At 40.9% G+C, this 19,546-nt stretch overlaps 1 protein-coding gene across 2 annotated transcripts in view; it reads left to right on the top strand.

Moving 5' to 3' along the window:
* The window catches only part of RASGRF2 (Ras protein specific guanine nucleotide releasing factor 2), a 240,831-nt gene that overhangs the window by 136,924 nt on the left and 84,361 nt on the right, over window positions 1–19,546 (top strand). For both annotated transcript variants that reach the window (XM_019462875.2, XM_019462873.2), the window contains exons 16-17: window positions 3,190–3,315; window positions 5,991–6,080. In XM_019462875.2, the coding sequence (XP_019318420.1) occupies window positions 3,190–3,315; window positions 5,991–6,080 (216 nt within the window). The remainder of the gene's footprint in view (window positions 1–3,189; window positions 3,316–5,990; window positions 6,081–19,546) is intronic.

The raw sequence follows: 19,546 nt of genomic DNA, 5'->3' as shown, positions 1-19,546 counted from the left end.
GTAGAAAGCTCAGAATTAACACTGGAGGCCAGGCAGCTCTGTGGCATTTTTCTGAAGAGGTGAAACAAAAGAATCATAGACTTAGATTTTTCTTTTATTTTGTTTTGGTAAGTGGGCAATATTGGCCATGAATAGCCGCAAGAAAGTCATGGATAAAATGCTTTACTTCAGAGGCACCTGGGTGGCTCAGTTGGTTAAGGGACTCTTGATTTTGGATCAGGTCATGATCTCACGGTTCACGGAATCGAACCCCAAATCGGGCTCCGTGCTCACATAGTGGAGCCTGCTTGACATTCTCTGTCTCCCTCTCTCTCTGCCCCTCCCTTCCTCAAAATAAATAAGTTTAAAAATGCTTTACTTCAGCATCAGTCTGACACGTTCTGTGTGTGTGTTGTGTGTGTGTGTGTGTGTGTGTGTGTGTGTGTGTGTGTGTAGGATGTCTTTAGAAGCCAAGAATGCTGCTGTGTTAACTCCGCTGTCTAGTCTTGAAAATTCTAATTGGCAAAGAAAAGGGAGACACTGATCTGTCTTTAATTTGAAAGATGTTTGCATGTGCTCTGCATAATGTTAACACTTAAAACAGTTGGCAAACTTGAATAAGAATCTCATGCCAACAGTTTATACATTTTTGGCTTTTCACTTCAGGATACAACTCCATACAACCTCATTCCGTAATACAGCTTCCTCCATTAGGTCCCTACTGAGGCCATAGGTCTCTCTCACTAGATCAGCTAGACAGTTTTGGGGTATACCGCTTGAAAAATGCAAGTGACTTTTGTCTGGTTTTATTGCCATTGCAATGATAATGCCAACCTCACAGTATTTCCTGGCAAGAGAACTTCAAATGACATGAAGGGAAAGAAGAGAAATAGGAACTGTCCTTCAAAGTGAGCAAGACGATGAACTTCAGAGGGAAAAATAATGCACTTTATTTTCCCCCCAACCCAGTCCTCAGATCTGTTCCAGGCTCACTTATTATTACCTGTTAGTGCCCTCCTTTCTTCCTATCAGGCAGTCCCCACCATATTCTACCCTCGCTTTTTCTACAAAGTGCATATATTAGCCCAACTAACATCTGTATTCCGCTTGATGGTGGGATCTCAACAAAAATCAGAGCAGGGGCAGGCGCAGAGGGAAAGGTCACAGGACTGCTCACTGTGTTTTGGATTCTTACCCACCAGCGTGCACTTGGGTCACGGCTGTGCAACCTAGTGTCGACGTTTGCGGAGCAGTCCGCATCGCTAGTGTCTGTTTCTGTGTTCTTAGCTTGAAAATTGCCTGCCTGTGGGCTGAAAGTGCTCCCAATTTTAGCATTTGTTTTGAGCCCACATCTGCCTACTCGTCTTGAAAGCAAAGCTGTTTGCATGGAACTTGATTGAAAGTGAACATGCCAGAAGGAAATGCTTCTTTCCCCCACCCTGCTGGCATGGATTCTTCTCTCTGTAGCTGCCTGTTTGCTTACAGTGTTATTCTTTGCTTTCCTCCTCTTTCAGGGCATAGTCGAAGCCTGACCATCTCTCTCACTGGGAAGTTTTTTGGGTTCAGTATAGCTGACTAAATGATTTTTTCATTTGCCTCAGAGGAGTGAATGGTTGAATCAGACCAAGGACACGTATTTGATATTCTGCTTGCTCTTGCAAAACAGATGCCTTCCATTACTGAATTTTGAGGGAGTTATTTAGAAAATAATAAAACTCACAGCTAAGCACTGATTTTTTGTCTGTATCCTGCATCATTGCCAGCTTTACTGTAATTATGTCATTCAGGGAAAGAGCCTAAGCATTTCCCTTCCCTGGCCCCTTTCTGTTTCAAAAGAACAGAACTGTGGTCGTATTTCCAAAGAAGTAAATCATGTGCAAGAAGTCGTTAGGGATTTTAGAAGGGTTTATTGAGTGAAATCCTGAATGGAATGGCAGAGGGAGCTGAGTTGAGAACAGTCCTGCTGATGGGGGGGGGGGGGGCGGGGAGGGGGAATGATGTGAAGTTAGTGGAGGTGACACAGCTCTTAGTGGTTACCGAAAAGCCCAAGGAAGCAGAAATACAGAAGTTGCTGGAAATTTTTGAAATTTTTGTAGTGCTTTTCCATGAAAGAACATCCACAAAGTTGTAGTTTTACCTGGTTAATAAGCCAGTGGGAGGGATACAGAAACATCATCAGTAATAGCCTAATGTGACCCTAGAATGATGTGCCTTTTATTCAGAGGATCTTAGCTGCAGTGAAAAGGCTCAAATGATCTTTAACTCTCCCCACAGTTCATTCTAAAAATTTCCACTTGCCTCCTGTTGACCACTAGGTTTAGATTGGGGGTATCCAATGGAACTTTCTGGGGGGACGGAAATGCTCTATATCTATGTCGTCCAGTACCATAGCCACCAGCCACATGTACTGAGCACTTAGAGTATGGCTGGTGCAAGTAAGGAGCTGAAATAGTAATGTAACTTCAGTTAATTTTGATTTAAATTTACCCAGACACACTTAGCTAGTGCTAACATATTGGACAGTGCAGCTCTCAATCCTTAGGAGTCCCCAGAGCTTCTTGGGAGCCACATTGGTAGAGATTCAAATTTTAGTTGGCTTAAGGGGGCAACCCAAGCAAAGAATTAGATGAAGTCCCAATTTTGATCCCAGTCTGATACACAATCTGGAAAAGTCCCTCTTCCCCCACTCTTCTGGAAGGCAGGGAACCCACAAGATATCCCCCATTTTTTAATGTTTACTTTTATTTATTTATTTATTTATTTATTTATTTATTTATTTATTTAATTTTTGAGAGAGGGGGAGACAGAGGATCCCAAACATGCTCTTCACTAACAGTGGGGCTTGAACTTACAAACTGAGAGATCATGACCTGAGCTGAAGTCAGACACTTAACCCACTGAGCCTCCCAGGTGTCCTTCCCCTGGTCTTTTTAACATCCACTGTTGTGTTGGATGGAAAGGACTGGGTAGGGTCAGCCAGGTTCAGCAGGGTCAGCAAGACAGGGATAGAGAAGACACTGCATTTAGATTTAGTGACATTAGCACTCTGCCAGGAGGAATGACTTGATTTCATATTAAAGCCCTTTTAAAATGTAGACTAATCCAAAAGGCTGTTATCCATAACGAACCTTTGTGTTTCTGTGCATAACCCTGACAAGGAGGTCTTGAATTCACGGCCTTCTTGTTAACATTCATGCTATTTTCAAGCAGCTGTCCTAGAGTCTGCACCAGTGGACCGAGCAGGAGTGGAAAGCTCCCCGGTGGCGGACAGCTCAGAACTTTCACCTTGCCGGTCACCCTCAACTCCTCAGCACCTCCGCTATCGTCAGCCTGTAGGTGAGCTCAGAAAGGGGGCTTGGAAATATAAAAGTGAAAGATGATTTCTAGCTTCTAACTTTTTCTTTCGCCTTACTGTTTCACTCCCAAAATATTTTTTTAGTCTCAGTTATGAAAATTCATTGGAAGCAAACAATGTCAGTGTCAAGTAGTGGAGTAATAGATAATTAGAGAATATGTCATTAGTATAACTAATACTGACTTGACCCCATTATGGCATTGCACTGTGTCTGGAGTAACATGAATCAAGAGGCTTGTCCTTAGGTGATAGCTAGTTGAAGAGTCTCCATGTTGGTTTTATCAAAATGTTCCCAGAACCCTGATACCTTGTCATAAATCCCAGTGTACTCTAGATTAAATAGGCTCACCTGGGGCACCACAATTCGTGGGAGACCTTATTAAGGTCCAGTTGCATGGGACCCTAATTATCATTATTATTCACGTGGTAGAACCTGGTATATTTTCTATAGTTAACGAAAATTATAAAGCGTCTCCCATAATTTGTTTTAGAACATACCAAATGTCCTCTAATTGGAAGACAAACTGTCAGACCAAAAGGTAGAAATCTTTTCTCTCTCCATTGTTTAAATAAAAAAATTCAAAAAATAGTGGATTTTTGAAACGTTTTGCAGTGGCTTGCCATTAGGGTATGCATTCAAATAATGTTTTCCTATTAAGAGTTACAAACTTTACACACGTTTTAAACCTTAGAAATACTTAAAAACAAATTAAGTATATGTTAATCCTTACATTTTTCTTTACTAATAAAAGAAAACAACAGTTGTTTTTGAAATGCTTCCTTCTTTCTCCTCAAGTCAGTTATTTCAAGCTGGAAGAGAAAACTATTCAGTTATGGAACAAGATTCACCCCAAGTAATCCAAGTAAAATGTAGACATTTTTTGACTTTCATACTTCTGCATATGCTCCAAATGGCCATTTCATTTGTAACCTTGGCCATGGGGTAGAAGCTGTAGTCATTGCCATCGGATCTAAGAGAGGCTAACCTGGGTCAGGCTGTTGTCAGAAGACTTGCCCAGAAGGATACCAGCCCTTGGGGAGTGGACTGATTTCAGACTTCTGATCAATCATGGGTTACCCTGGCATTTGAATGGTTCTGGTAAATGAAGGTGGCAAGCAAGACTTCCCTGGTCTACTATGGAGTTAGCCAAATCTCTTTACTACTCTTAGAGCTTTGGTCAGTCCAGGCCTTGGCAACTTTGTTGCTACATGGGACAGACCCCCTTTTGAGTTCATGGTAACCTGGAAGAGTTTGGGGTCAAAGCCCATGGAAGCAAAATTCTACCAAGGCAAGAGATAAATGCTCTTCACCTGGTCACTATTATCAGGGCTCTATTTTGTAGTCCCTTTTTATATATTTATTTTTGTATATAAGGTTTTGTAATTTATATAAGCAGTATTTGTAAATCCTATCTTGACTTAAACTGTCTTTTCTTTCTTCTCTGATATGACTAAATTTCACAGACATAGGACCATAGGAAGGAAGCTGAAATCTGTGATAAAATAGAAGATCCAAATAGGGACAGTATCACACATTTTCTTAGTGTGTAGCTGAAATTTTGCCTGTTCATCTGTCCTCTTGCCACCTTACTCTACAAATATTTAAAGTCTACTGCTAAAGGAGTGGGTAGAGCTGTTCTTTCTCCTTGGCTGTATTAAGCAGCTCTTTTCTTCTCTTATTTATTTATTTTAAGCATGGGTACATCACTTTAGGGACAAACTAATAAAAACCCTTCAAGTCAGAATCACAGGGAACTATTTTCACTAAAAGCCTGAATGAGGAAGAACAGTGAGTTTGGCATGAGCATTATCAGATCCTGTGTGTAAAATATCTAAGGAGGGAAGGGACTGCAAACAGGTGCTCAGAGCATCCTTTGATTTTAGAATTCATCCTAACTTTACAGGTGTTTTGAGAAGAAAACTCTACTGGTAATATGATGTAGGACATTTTTAAAAAATATTTTTATATTGAGGTATAATTCACATACCACAAAGTTCACCCTTTTAAAGTATACAGTAAAGTGGTTTTTATTTATCCACAAGATGGGGGTGGCCATCACCACTGTCTCGCTCCAGAGCATTTGTATCACCCCAAAAAGAAACCCTGTACCCATTAGCAGTCTCTCCCCACTCCCATCTCCCCCTAGCCTCTGGCAACCACTAATCTACTTTCTGTCTCTATGGATTTACCTATTCCAAACATTTCATATGGATAGAATCATAGAAGACATGACTTTTTGTGATTGACTTCTTTCACTTAGCGTAATGTTTTCATGGACCATTCATGTTGTAATATGCATCAGAACTTCATTCCTTTTTGTAGCCCAGTAATATTCCCTTGTATTGATATAGCACATTTGGTTTATCCATTTGATGGTTGATGGACATTTGGGTATTTGTACTTTTGGGCTATTAAGAATAATGCTGCTGGGGATATTCATGTATAAGTTTTTGTTTGGATATGTTTTCACTTCTCTTGGGTATATATCTAGAGTGGAATGACCAATGTAAAATCTTGTTATTTTCCTATTAACAAGGACAGTACAGAGCATTTGGCTCAAGCCTTCATCCAGTGCAGGAATGAAAATGAGAATTTTTATTATCGAATATGATCTATCTGCCTCACCGTGCCATTTCCATTCTTTTAAATAACCAGGACAGACGGCTGACAACTCTCACTGCTCAGTTTCGCCTGCTTCTGCCTTTGCAATTGCCACAGCGGCTGCAGGACACGGGAGTCCACCAGGTGAGTAGGGGCGAGCAGCCAGGTACACACTCACAGCAATGTGTATTAAATCACTGGTCTTTGCCTGCCAGTGTGTTGGTGATACACCGGGCAGCTCATCGAGAATGCAGATTCCCAGCTCCCATTCTCAGTGCATCAGACTGTCTTTTATGTATTTATTATTTGTTTATTTACTTATTTTTAACTTTCTTGTTTGTAGTTGACACACAATGTTATACTAGTTTCAGTGTACAACCTAGCGATTCAACATCTATACGTTATGCTGTGCTCACCATAAGTGTAGCTACCATATTATTGACTGTATTCCCTATGCTGCGCCTTTTATTCTCATGACTTACTCATTTCATAGCCGAAACTTAAATCTCCCTCTCCCTTTCGCCCACAGAGTATCTTGTAAATAAGCACTGTCGGGGCGCCTGGGTAGCTCAGTCGGTTGGGCGTCCGATTTCGGCTCAGGTCATGATCTCATGGTCCGTGGGTTCGAGCCCCGCGTCGGGCTCTGTGCTGACAGCTCAGAGCCTGGAGCCTGCTTCGGATTCTGTGTCTCCCTCTCTCTCTGCTCCTCCCCTGTTCACGCTCTGTCTCTCTTTGTCTCAAAAATAAATAAACGTTAAAAAAAATTTTTTTTAAATAAATAAATAAGCACCATCAGGTGAGTCTCACACAGGTGGTGTGGGGGGATACTATAAAGAACTGTATCACAGAAGGATGTGTTATTTCTCCCATGTTGTTTTCTGGAGTTCTCTAACCTTTTTAGCCAAATTACCAGGCACAAGTGTTTCCTTTTTAATTGAGTACAATGCTAAAAGCATATGCAAGGTGGGAGGGAAGGCTTGTGGAGGGAAGGAAGATGGAGGGGCTATTGCTTTAGCTGACTCATACTTCACTTCCAGTAGCTTTACGATGCTTTCTGAATTCTCTTGGTTAATTTTCCAGGTAATGAAGTAGTACTTAAAATGAAGGCACAGTATTTTAATAGATGAAAATTATAATTCATTATCTCTGTCTTCTTCTCTCATGTGCAAGAAGGACATTATGTTAAAACAAATCTTTATGTGGTTTCAACAGCCTTGTTGCTGTATCTTCATCTAAACTAACCCCGTGGGTTCTAATCATCATGCTTTGTAGAACCATGAGTGAGGGTGTATTTTGTTAATTAGCCATTGTTCACCTACCCCAAAAGAGTCCATTTCTAAAGCCTATGAACCTGTATTCAACAATAGTAACTAGTAGGTACTATCTGTGTGACTTCTTTCTAAATTGAAAAACAGAGAGAGATGTTCTATAATGAACATGAAGTATATATATATATATATATGTACACATATATATAATACATCATATATATATATATATAAAATACATTATATATATATATATAATGGAAATCTTTGCAGATTAACCACATTCTGCCTCCAATATTTTGCCACACATGCTGCATTTGATGTGGTATGGAAAATTAGGGTGTTTTTTGCTCTGTTCTCAAAACTTTCTCCCAAAAGTCCCATCAACATAACACGAGACAGCCTGTAATGGTAATAGCACTGATATCTTGTCAATCCAGTTGACTTCTGTTGTTGACTCCATTCTGTAATAATGAACATTTTTTGGTGAAGTTACAAAGGAATCTTCATTATGCTCTCAGCAGAATTGCTTATCAACTGTGATTCGTTGAGACTTTCTCTTCTGTCTTTCATTATCACAAGCTAGTCTATCTTTGGAAAGAGCCTTCTCATAGGTTTCATAATTTCATGAAGGTTCATGAAGGAAAATAGTTTTTATGTTAATTTACAATGACCCTATTTCCGCATCTGCTGGAGGCTGGGTAGGGGAAGGTTTTTCTTTTTCACCTGGGATTGCAGCAAAAGTTCTAATGAGCTTTCAGAAATGGCTTTCTGACTTTGACTTGTCTGTGCATAATGGGCCAGAGTGTAAAGTAACCAAAACAACAAAGTCTTCCTCACCATTTGAACACTGCAGTTTCTGCTGCCCTTCTTCTTACTTCTCCCCTGGAACTGAAATAGCTTTAGGAAGAAAACTCTCTTCAGTGAGCCAGCTGAGGAGGGATGGATGGTGACTGACCACAGCCAGTGTGGCTAAGGGCAGGGTAGCCTGACCCTGAGTGAGCAAACTGCTTTTTTTATTATGGTGCTGCTGATGTTGCCTGTAATGTGATGGTGCCCCATAATTCAATTTTAGAAGTAAAGGAATTAAAGATTGGATTTGGCACTGTCTGTGGCCCTACTGTAAGGGTAGCACGTTGCACATGGGTCAGTTGCAATGGCTAATGGTGGTAAGAAAGGGGGTTTCTTCTGGAATGGAGGCCAGTATATTCCTGGGGCTCAGCCATTCCATGGATCCCCATAGGGGATTCCTGGAGAACTCGACAGAAGGGCTGGTTGCACAGGTGGCTGGGGAAGGTGGACTGGGAGCAGAAACAGGGAGGTGTGAAGGCAAAGATCTAGACTTACTGACAAGCCAGGGAGAGTATTAACTGCTCTGTGAAGGGCTAGACCCAGATGTTCAGGTGTTCACGGGAAGGGAGTGTTAGATAGTGGTTAACTCCTAAACCAGACTTTGTGCCCACCCTCTGATTCAGGAATCGCCATCCCAGATTCACTCTAGAACCTAAGGAGTCACCAAGGCAAGCAGAAGGAGAGATTGTGTAAGTGAACACTGTGCTTGCATCAGCCTTTACAGGCTCCTGTCTGCTTGTATACTATAATGTGGGCCCACCTGACGGTGCAGGTCTGCTGTGTCCCAGCCCATGGTAGGAAACAAGGTTCCGCCCAGTTAGGCCATGTGGTCTGCAGATTGGGCTTCCATGTTTCAGGCTGTCTTCAGGCTCCCTCCTTCTTTAATCCTCTCCCACGTTCACACCCCTATCCCTACCCCCAACTCTGGGTTAGACCTGCCAATTAATGATTATGTTTTCAAATATTCACTCCAGGCATTTGCAGATTAAGCTGTTTCTCTTTAATTATTGCTTGGAAGGTTTTGCTACTTCATTAAAAGAAATTTCAAATTTAGCAAGAAAGTGGACAGAAATTTTTCTTTGTAAAGACACCAGACAAGCTGCACATGCTTGGCCCTAAAGGCAGAGAAAGATAATTTTATTTGTGGAAGATGGTCTGGGATCCACTCCCTGGGGTCTGAGCCTGCCTAATTTCCACATACAATGGGAAAAGCATGGATTTTACCCACTGCTTTATTTTAGTACCTAGAGCCCTACCCTCTACAAAGATAGATAAGTCTCTCCTTCCGTGTCATACCCTTTTGCTTCTATTGGAGGTTCCTCATTGGAGATGAATGGCCCATTCTGTGGGCGTGATTGCAACCCTAAATCAATCCTTGTTAACTTCGTATTATGAAGACTTAACAGCTTATTTAGCTCTTGCCTTGTGATTGGCAGCCAAGTTACATTGCGCCCACTTACGGCAGGATCTAGAATTTTGGGGCCTAACACTTATACAATTTATCTCAAGGAAAAGAATATAAAATCACAAGTACCAACCTTTAGGGCACCTCCCAGGGCTTTGGAAGAAAGCTCAGAAGCTTAAGCGTCATCGGCTTCCTGGTAAATCTGCTTATGAGTCCGCTCCAGGTCATTCTTGGAATTACAGCAGCTATAGGAAATTTTGCTCATTGGGGAGAGGGAATTGGGGGTAGGGGACCAGTCATCCTCAGTCAGTCAAATGAGTGCCCTGTCCTGGAGTGGAGCTTTAACTTTGTACAAGATCAAGACGAAGGGCAATCGACAAGGTCTTGTGTGCCACTACACTGGTTGCAATATGTATTTTAAGCATCTGCTCAAATTTAGAAGCTCTGCATTAAAGTAGAAACTAAACTGTGTGCATTTCAGATGGATGCTGATACAGGGAATCTGCAGGTGCAGTTTGGATATAGTGAAGATATGAATAGAAATGCAAATCCAATGAATACACATATCAAGGCACGTCACTGTGCTTACTACACACCTGAAGCTCTAGGGTTAATTATAGAGTTTATGAAATGATCTCAAATAACATATGGAAGTGTGAGGTGGGTTCTTTTTATGAGACTAGAAGTAATGGCAGTGGAGTTACCACAAGCAACTCTTGATTATCCAGGAGCAGATTATATGTTTTACCATTCTAGGCAAGTCAAGGTAAATTAACAAAATAGAGGAATGGTTGAATGTACTTGGAGAAAAATTAATGGCACAGTTACAATTGCTTAGGGAAATAGTGAGGTCTTTACTGGTGATTACTTGGTGCTTGTAAAGTAGATTATTCATAATCTGTTTTCTCTTCTGTCAGACCACTCAAGCCGGTGTAGTCAATAGTAGATAGTAGCAGGGAACTGCTGGAGTGTAGGAGGTGTGTTTGTTCCTTCTCTGGTTACAGCATTCCCAATTTATTTCACCGAAGCTCTGACCCCTCTAGACTATGTTATTTTCTCCTTATTTTTTAAATGTTTATTTATTTGTTTTTGAGAGAGAGCACGAGCAAGGGAGAGGCAGAGAGAGAGGGGGACAGGGGGTCCGAAGCGGGCCTTGTGCTGATAGCAGAGAGCCCCCACGTGGGGCTCGAACTCACAAATTGGGAGATCATGACCCTAGCTGAGATCAAGAGTTAGACGCTTAACCTACTGAGCCACTCAGGTGCCCCCGTTATTTTCTCCTTAGATAAGACAGGAAGTGGGAGGGATACTCTTCCCCAAGCTGGGCAAGGCTTAGACAGTCTTTTTCCCTGGAGAGTAGATCTTTGTTACAGAGAAGGCTCTGGGCATATTTCACAACGGTGCTCTTCCCTCTTACCTACAAGAGCCAGAAGTAGTATGCGGGCCCCTCAGAATGTAGTCCCCAGCAGTTCTACTCTTAGGCTGGTCCACATTCAGCCTCTAGCCGTTGAGCAAAATGACCATTTGCTGTTGCTGCCAGTTCATGGCTTTAGCGACTTCTACACCAGATAAGCAGATATCAGCAATATCTCTCGGAATGTACCTGTCCCTCCAGATTTGAGAGTGGTCATTTGTCCTGCAGCCTCAGTTTTCTGATGTGGCCAAGAAAAGTCATTGATTTTCAGTTTTGCCAGCTTTTCTTCTTGTAAGGACAGGTGTGTTAGCTTCTAAGTTCTTTACATGTCAGAACTGAAATTGAAAGTCTCACTTGAAATTTTTATAGTGATTCTGTTGATTCTGTAGGTCCATTTGGGGAGAATTGTCAATCTTAACAATATTTAGTCTTTTAATCTATGAATATGGAATGTCTTTTTATTTATTTAGATCTGTTCTCATTTCAGCATTGTTTTTTAATTTTTCAGCATATGTCTTGCATTTGTTTTGTTGCATTTATTCCTAAATATAAATGACTCTTTTTTTGTTTGTTAGTACCCCCCTGCCCCGCCCCATAGGAGGTATCATAGTTTGGGACATATTTTCCATTGTTTTGTGTTTTTCCAAAATATTTTAAAAAATATTTTTTCATTATTTCACCAAAGATAGATAGCTATTTGAAGTTTAGGGGTTAGAATGTATCTAATTTATATTTTTAAGTAAAACATTATTATCACTATTATTAATGAAAAGTAAAGAGCTTTGGCAAACCAAATTTAAATTAACCGTGATTCCAAGTCTTATTTTTAAACACACACGCTGCAATGAGAGTTTTGAAACTGTGAAGTTACATCTTTAACTGTACCAGGCTGAAGAGCAGCTAGGAAGGCTCCTGTCAGGTGGTCACTGCATTCTTTTCCTGGAAAGATGCCCTACAGTAAGCTAGGTCACATGGAACACCTCCTCTGCTCATCATATGTCTTTGATACTCTTTCAAGCAGACCCAGATTCTTATTCCAGCTGGCCTGGGCACCCTCTTTCCTGACTATGTCGCATTGCCAAGTTTACACTCTTTGTCCTGCCCTTTCCTGGGCTCCATGCAGACCATTCTCCTCTATTACTGTCTCTCCACTGCACAAGTACAATACGGTTGATTGTGCTTGTTCTCTTCTTTAATTCACTCACATTGCTTAATTGCCACTTGATTGCATTACGGTTTCATCCATTTTAGGGCCAGGCAGGTAACGGAAGGACGGGCTGGAGAGCTGATGCCATGCGTAGGGGGGACAGCCACCGCTCAGCTCCCCCCGATTTTGCCATGAGAGTACACAGACTAGGGCTGTCATATCTGTTTTCTTTCTCAAAGAAAAGCCAGAAATCTGGATATTTATGTGAAATCTGTTTTTAAACGCTAGAAGTGAATTCATACTTTAAAAATAGTGTCCAGGTCAAACAAAGTACTTCTGAGGACCATATTTGGCTGGGAACCACCAGTGTGTGACCTCAGATTTCCTGTAATCACTTACATCTGGAGTGTAGATTGACGGAGATAAGATTTCCTGAGACATGTCTACATACTAGCAATGGATTCCTGATCTTCTTAAGGACCCTCTCCCTGACCGTTTCCTATTCCTTTGGCCCAGCTGCTCTACAGGAAGTCCATCTCTTCTCCTCCACTTGACCACTTTGGCTTTTACTGGGTAATCTTATCTCGAAGATCTGAAGGATGCCTCATCATCACCCCCTCACCATAGAAGTAATAGCAGGTACCATTTTTCTCCATCTAGTTTTATAGATTTTAAAGCAAGTGTGAGACCCAGCGTGGTAGAGGGCTTGGCCCTGGTACTTGCACTTACTGAGAATGAGGCTCATTCAGATCTGTTCACTGTCAAGTTCCAGCTTTCCTTGTCCTTACGGTTCCTCTAGTCCCACATCACATCTCCTTCAGAAAGAACAAGATCTTGGGAAACTTGAATTAATTAATGTTGTTACTGACTCTCCCTCCTGTCTTTGTCTGCGATACACCTGTTTCATCTTCCCACTGATAGGTGTGCTTGGCCCTCACCTGACAGGTTCAGCAGCTGGTGACTCCAGACAGATGAGCTCTGGTGACATTAGTCATCCATGGGTCAATTCTGACTTGGCCAGCTGTGGGCATTGAGGATCTGTGATTTCCTTCACAGGACTGCAGAAGCGAGGGCCTTAGTACAGTGATAGCATCTAGTCGGGGGAAGCGTTTATCTCTGAATTGAGAAGTGGATTAAATTTTCCAAAGATGTTGATTACCATGAATTAAGCGAATGTCACATACATACCCTGCTATCTGTAGTCTGGTTCAGGATTTGTGAGAACACTCAGCTCTGTTTAACTAGCTTATCTATTTATTGAGTGATCTTATAAGAAAGGCACAGGATGTGGGCTTTTTCCAGTGTCTGTTTTACAAGCTAAAACTGTAAATGCAGGCAGAAATCACAAATTGATTTCCTGTTTCTAACTCAGAAAGCTAATATCATGTAGATATTTCATTGCAGTGATTCTCAATGGGATGTGGGTAGGGTGGAATGAGAACAGTTAGGGACTTCTTTAAAATACCTTTATCCCCCTGAGGATTCTGATCGGCGTTCTCCCAGAGGCAGGCACTCCAAAACAGATATTATTGATGGAAATGGGCTGCAATGTGAATTGTGTGAAAACTGAAATAAGGCTAAGAATAACTGCTCTTCTATTTGCCATCCTTGGAAAGACTGTGCTCACTTTCTTGATCTGATTCTCAGTCTCCCAGTGTCCTGTGTCCTGGTAATCAGGGCATCGAAGGAAACAGGCTGTCTATCTAACCCAAGTTAGCAACGGCGTTCAGAAATCTAAGGTCAGAATGCTGGCTGCATATAGTGTTTCTCATTTGGGGCTCTCCCCATCTTTTCATTTTCTGTGCAACACACCTTGTCAAAGTTCTTATTTATCTCCTCCTTTCCCTATTGTCCAATTGTCTTTTTTCTTTGGTATGTTCTCATCTCTTGGAGTTCTGCACTATTTCAAGGAGGGATGTTCTATTGCCAAGGCTGGCTAAATACTTTGTAGGGGCCAGTGCAATAAGAAAGTGCTGGTCCCCTTGTTTAAAAAACTATAAAGAATTTTAAGACAGTGATAGTTAAGCATTAAACCGAGTGTGGGCCCTTCTAAGCTTAGGGCACAATGCATTCCAGGTTTCAAACCATGAAGCCAGCCAGACTTGCATCCTGTAGGCTTGTCAGGAGTCTGATAGAATCTTAATGCTCAGGATATGCCCTTTAGTGCATTTCTAGGGTTATATCCTGGTTCTGTAGAGCTTCTCCACAGTGAAAAAGATACTAATAATAAAGCAATCCTGTTTGTTTTGAAGGTGAAAAATCTTAGGCTGGAGGAGACTAATTAGAAAGAGACAAAAAAAATCTAAACCCAGGACTCCTGAATCTTTGAAGATTACAGATTTAAAAAAATTAACATACACTATAGTACTTTTAATAATGAGAGAATGTAATCTCTGATGAGTCAGAAATAATTTCACTAATGATGACTCAGTGATCATAAAACAAAAATAATCCTCATATAAAACTAAAACATTTTCTGGCTTCCTGGACTTTTTGGTTTTTTTTTTTAACTTTTGTAATAAATGCAAGAAGGCAAGTAATCAGTAATAGGCATGTCGACACTACAAAAAATTGGAAATCATTACTCTGTAAAGTTAAGAGTAGCAGTCCCAACAATATGTAATGAAAAGTGAAAATTTTCAGTGAACTTTCCTTTTTTTAATGTTTATTGCTATTTTTTGAGAGAGAGAGAGAGAGAGAAAGAGCATGAGTGAGTGAAGGGTGAAGAGAGAGGGGGAGACAGAATCTGAAGCAGCCTCCAACTCATACAGGGCTTGAACTCCCAGACTTCAGGATCATGATCTGAGCCAAAGTCAGATGCTTAACCGAACAAGCCACCCAGGTGCCCCAGTGACTTTTCTACTGGGAGAAATAAGCAGTGATACTACTGTGGTTATGTAATATTGCATCAGCTCCATACATTAAGAAGGATGAGATAAGCTTTTAGTTACAACTTTTTTCAAAGTAGTATATCAGAGATTAAGTGTGGCAGTAGAAGTAACATATAGAAATGTCTGTTTGTGCACAGTTAATGGTGCAAGTCAGCACAGGTGAACTGAATCTTAAAGCCTCTAAAGTCTATGGTAAGAGAGGAATGGGCTTTTCATCTACCAGGAATATCCCCTGAGAGCACAGGTCCTGCATGTGTCCTAACCTTATGCAGCTCAAAGTGTCTGGTTCAGGTTGTTTCTCTTACCAGCATTTGTGGCCTCGAGCCTTACAATTGGTGGGAAGACCTGAAGAAGCAACTTGTTAGCATGTAATTAGTCTGTTTTATTGATTGTGAATCATTGTAATTGTGGATGGCTTTTGCAGAGCGTTCCCAAAGTCATACCCACATCTTGTAAACTCCTGTCTTAGGCTGCCCTCTTGGGCATTTCTATATACAAATTGAGTCAACATGACAGTAACAGCAACAATAAGGTTACATCATTCTATAGGGTATATATACGAAGCACTATTTTAAGCTTTACGGATATTAACTATATGTGAAATAGTTACTGGCATTATATTTTCTTGTCAATGGAGGAAATTAAGATACAGAGAGTTAAGCAAATTATCTAAGGTCACGTAGGTATTAAGTGACTGCTTTGAATCCTGTCATCTGGGGAATGAACAGAGGATGTACAGCATCAATTATCAATCCCAACCTCTGCCTTGAGTATATAGAGCAGGGCTGGAACTTCATTCTTTGGGTTTCTCCAGTGCCACCATTTTGTTTGGAGAAGGACATGAACATTTCTGTTGAGTGGTCTGGTGGTTTTAAAAATATGCCCCCCAGTTCTTTCAATACTGCTTCCTTCAAGAGGTGGAGTTTAATTTCTTCAACTTTTTATGTGGGTAGCACTCAGTCACTTGCTTTTAACAAATAAAATTAAGCAGAAGTGATCATGTTTGAATTTGACACCTAAATCATCAAAGGCACACTGACCTCTCTCTTGGTCATTCTCACTTAGATTGCTTGTTTGGGGGTGGCCGGGGTGGGGTGCAGGTAACCATCTTCCATGTCATGAGGAGAGGCCCATGAGGCTAGCAAGAAACTAGAAAGTAGGCCTCTGGCCAACAGCTGCATGAGTGGGCACGGACATAGATTTTCTAGCTCCTGTCGAGCCTTTAGATGACTATAATCCTAGTGGTCATCTGGATGCAACCTCATGAGAAACCATGAGCCAGACTCACCCCTCTGAGCCATTTCTAAAACCTCATCCTGAGGAACCTATGTGACCATAAATGTGTTTGGAGTCTCTAAGTTATAGGGTAAGTTGTTGTGCAGCAATAGATAACTACAGGTAGTGTCATGGCCAGGTTATTCATAATCAAATTGAGTTTAAGGTGCATATTTTTATTGTGGAAAGAGAAGCATGTCTGGGCTATTCCCTGTGAGACGGAGCACCCTGGGCGTATTCCCTACCAAATATTTTGAAATTGAAGAATATATCTAAAGTTAACATGTAGCTTAAATCTACTTTATATTTCAAGATCTCTGAATAGTCTTTCTCTTCTCCCTTCACCTGTAGTGCTCTGAACTGAATAGACTGATTTTTCAACTGAGAGCTGAGAGCAGTTTGATTTTAACAACTGTTGCTTAGCAATAGGAAGGAATCTAATGGCTCTTCTGCAAACTGAAAGGAGCCTCCCTGTGTAGCTATTGTCTGTCTGTAATGCTGAATTTAAAATTGTAATTACCATTTCGAGATGAAATTGAAGCTGGCCTTTGTGACACATTACACCTACCCTAGCATCTCAGCTACCCAGGGAATTGTACTGCCCCAGTTTAAGGCCCTTCTGCAGAAGTGCTGGTCTCTTGGAATTATGGAGCATTTTAGAAGTGTCAGACAAAGCCCTGAATCAGAAGCTAGTAAACTCTGCACTGGTAGGTGGTTTGTATTCTCTATATACTGACTTTGTGATTCTAGGACCAAAAACTTGGCTCTTGAAATGTTGTGACTAGAAACCAGGCCAATGATATTAGGGGAGGGGACTATGGAGGGATGGGGTTTCCAGACAAATTTTGGGGAGTAGGAGAGGGTGGGAAGTCTAGCTGCCATGTTTTTACTACCCAGCTCTGGTGGAAAGGCTCTTAGAAATGTCAGCTGCTTTGAATTTTTAAACAAAAGGTCTGAATCTAGTTGTTCATCAGAGAGGTTGGTATCGAGATTCAGAAATCTCTGCCTGGCTTGAAAATATTATTCTTTCCTGCTCTTTGGATTAAGTGATGCACCAGTTTATTTGATTTTATTTAATCTTCAGTTAGTTCTCTAGATCTTTGTGTGTACGCTCTGTGCCATTCCAGGTACTATGGAAAAATAAAAATGAAGTATGAGGCATTTTTTCTACTTTCTAAATACTGACGATCCAGTTGAGGAGATTACATGAATAGGCGTGAAATAAATCTCAAATGATCAAGATGGAAATGCCAGGTAACTGATAATAATCAGTATAATTATCTGCCATGTTGTAAAACTTTGGACTTGGAAACCAAGAGAAAATGTCACAGTAGCAAAATAACAAGGCTTCAATGCATGACCCTGAAAGAGGAGGTTAATATAGTTTCAGAGTATTTCATACATCCTTCAAATTAGTTAGATCTCTATGAAAATAGTTGTGTTTTTTTTTAACTTGGAGACAGTTTTTTCCTCTGGATCTGCAATTATTCTTTATGGGCACAGGCTCCCTGGTGTGTGTGATAGTCTTAGGAATTTAGCTGGGATTAGATTAAGTGAAGGCAGCATCTGTCATATTTGACTAAATTAATATTGCCACAATTTCTCCATGGGCATCATAATGAGAAGTGGTGAAAGACCTACACTGAAGCAAATTGTATTTAAGTGGCTTCAAAAATCAGGTGCCATAAACTTACAGAAGACCCCAAATAGACTAGTAGAAATAGAGTAAAATAATAGTATTGGTGTGTGTGTGTGCGCATTTTAAATAAATGTAACAGATAGTTGTGGGGGGCTAAATGTCTCCTTGTTCAGATATTACTGGATCATCAGCCGTAAGGAGTCTGAGGGTAGGTATTTAAAGATAGTTTAGCATTTGAGTGGCAACATTGCCTATAATCCTCCTTCTCTTCAGAGTTTTCTTTGTCTTGCATCTAATTTTCAAGATCTTGTACACAATTCAGAACTAATTCAAAATAGTGGTAGAGCATTTGGGATAAACCTTCATCTGGCAAATAATGTTATGTCATATCCCTTGGTTGCTGTGGATCGTGCTGTGGATCATGCATAACACAAACCACAGTCCCCTCAAGAGGCAGGCGCCCAAAAGCAAATCGTTTTAGCAAAGGCTGGTATCTGCTGCCTCCACGAATTTACCTTCCTCAATGCAGTGTTAAAGATTTGTCAGTGATGTCCTCACTTCCTTTTTTCTATCCTAGCATTATGGGTTTAGAAAGACAGTCCTATACCTTATGATTCCAAAGCCCTTTCATAAGTAATGATATGTGTGTCCACCACAGCAAGTCTGGGAAGGGGGAAGGCAGATACAAATTCCTCTTCTGTGTATAATGAAACAGGCTGAACAAGGTAAAGTGACTTACTCATAGGCAGTTATAAATTCCGGAAATAGGACTCGAGTCCAGTTCTCTGGACTCCTAGTCCAGTGCTCATTCTATTAAACCTGGTTGCTTTTGTAAAGTATTTCAGAACCATGTACCTCTGATATTTTCAAGAGACAGTTAAACAATTGATAGGCAGTTCACTTGTATGCAATTAATTAATTAGTTGCCAGTGGTTTTTAATTTCTAACCATCTTCAAATATGAATCTCAGTTTCCTTCCCTCCCAGATTGAGTCATTTTCTGTACATTTGGAGGTTTCAGAGACTCTTTTATTCCTGATGTCCTGTGTGTGTTTCATTGTTTGTGTTTAATTTCCCAGCAGGGCTAAGGACTTAGCACCAAAGTATTCCTGAGGAGGGGTACTTGGATACTGATTGGCACACAGGAAGACATTTCGGGCAGTTTGAACATTATTTCTTTGTTTTCCGAAACATTTCTTCAGGTAAACATCAAGGCCAGTAGAATAAACCCTGACTTCACCAACCAAATTTTACTTATTTACTCTGTCATTTTAAAATCCACCTACCATGCACTTCCTTAAAATATATTCTGCCATTCACCTCCCCTTGATGGTGACTTACAGATAGCCTCTCATTTTCAAAGATGGGCTGGCTTCCCTGCTGTTTTGAAATTTTTAAACAGCTGTATTGAGATATATTTCATATACCCTACGACTCACCCATTTAACGCATAGCTTTAGTACCACCCAGCCATCCTTAGTGCATTTCCAGGCTTGGTTTTGAAAACACTCAGGCTGCCAACTGCAGAAGACGGTTCGGTCAAGATCTGTGATGGACTCGGAGTGTCTGTTCTTCCTCTTGGCACCATGGGGTGGGTGGAGGATACAATGAAGAAGCCCCTTGCCCTCTCAGGAGTTAATGGCTCATCCTGAGGATTTGACCTTCCGTTGTTACTTTGTTGAGGATGGGAAAGAGAGGCTGTGTGCCTTTTCTCAAGGAC

Source organism: Panthera pardus, unplaced genomic scaffold, assembly GCF_024362965.1.
Source record: "Panthera pardus isolate Hobbes unplaced genomic scaffold, ASM2436296v1 HiC_scaffold_2, whole genome shotgun sequence".
Classification (NCBI taxonomy): domain Eukaryota; kingdom Metazoa; phylum Chordata; class Mammalia; order Carnivora; family Felidae; genus Panthera; species Panthera pardus.
Note: the sequence above shows the minus strand (reverse complement) of the source record. Positions and strands in the feature narration are given on the sequence as shown.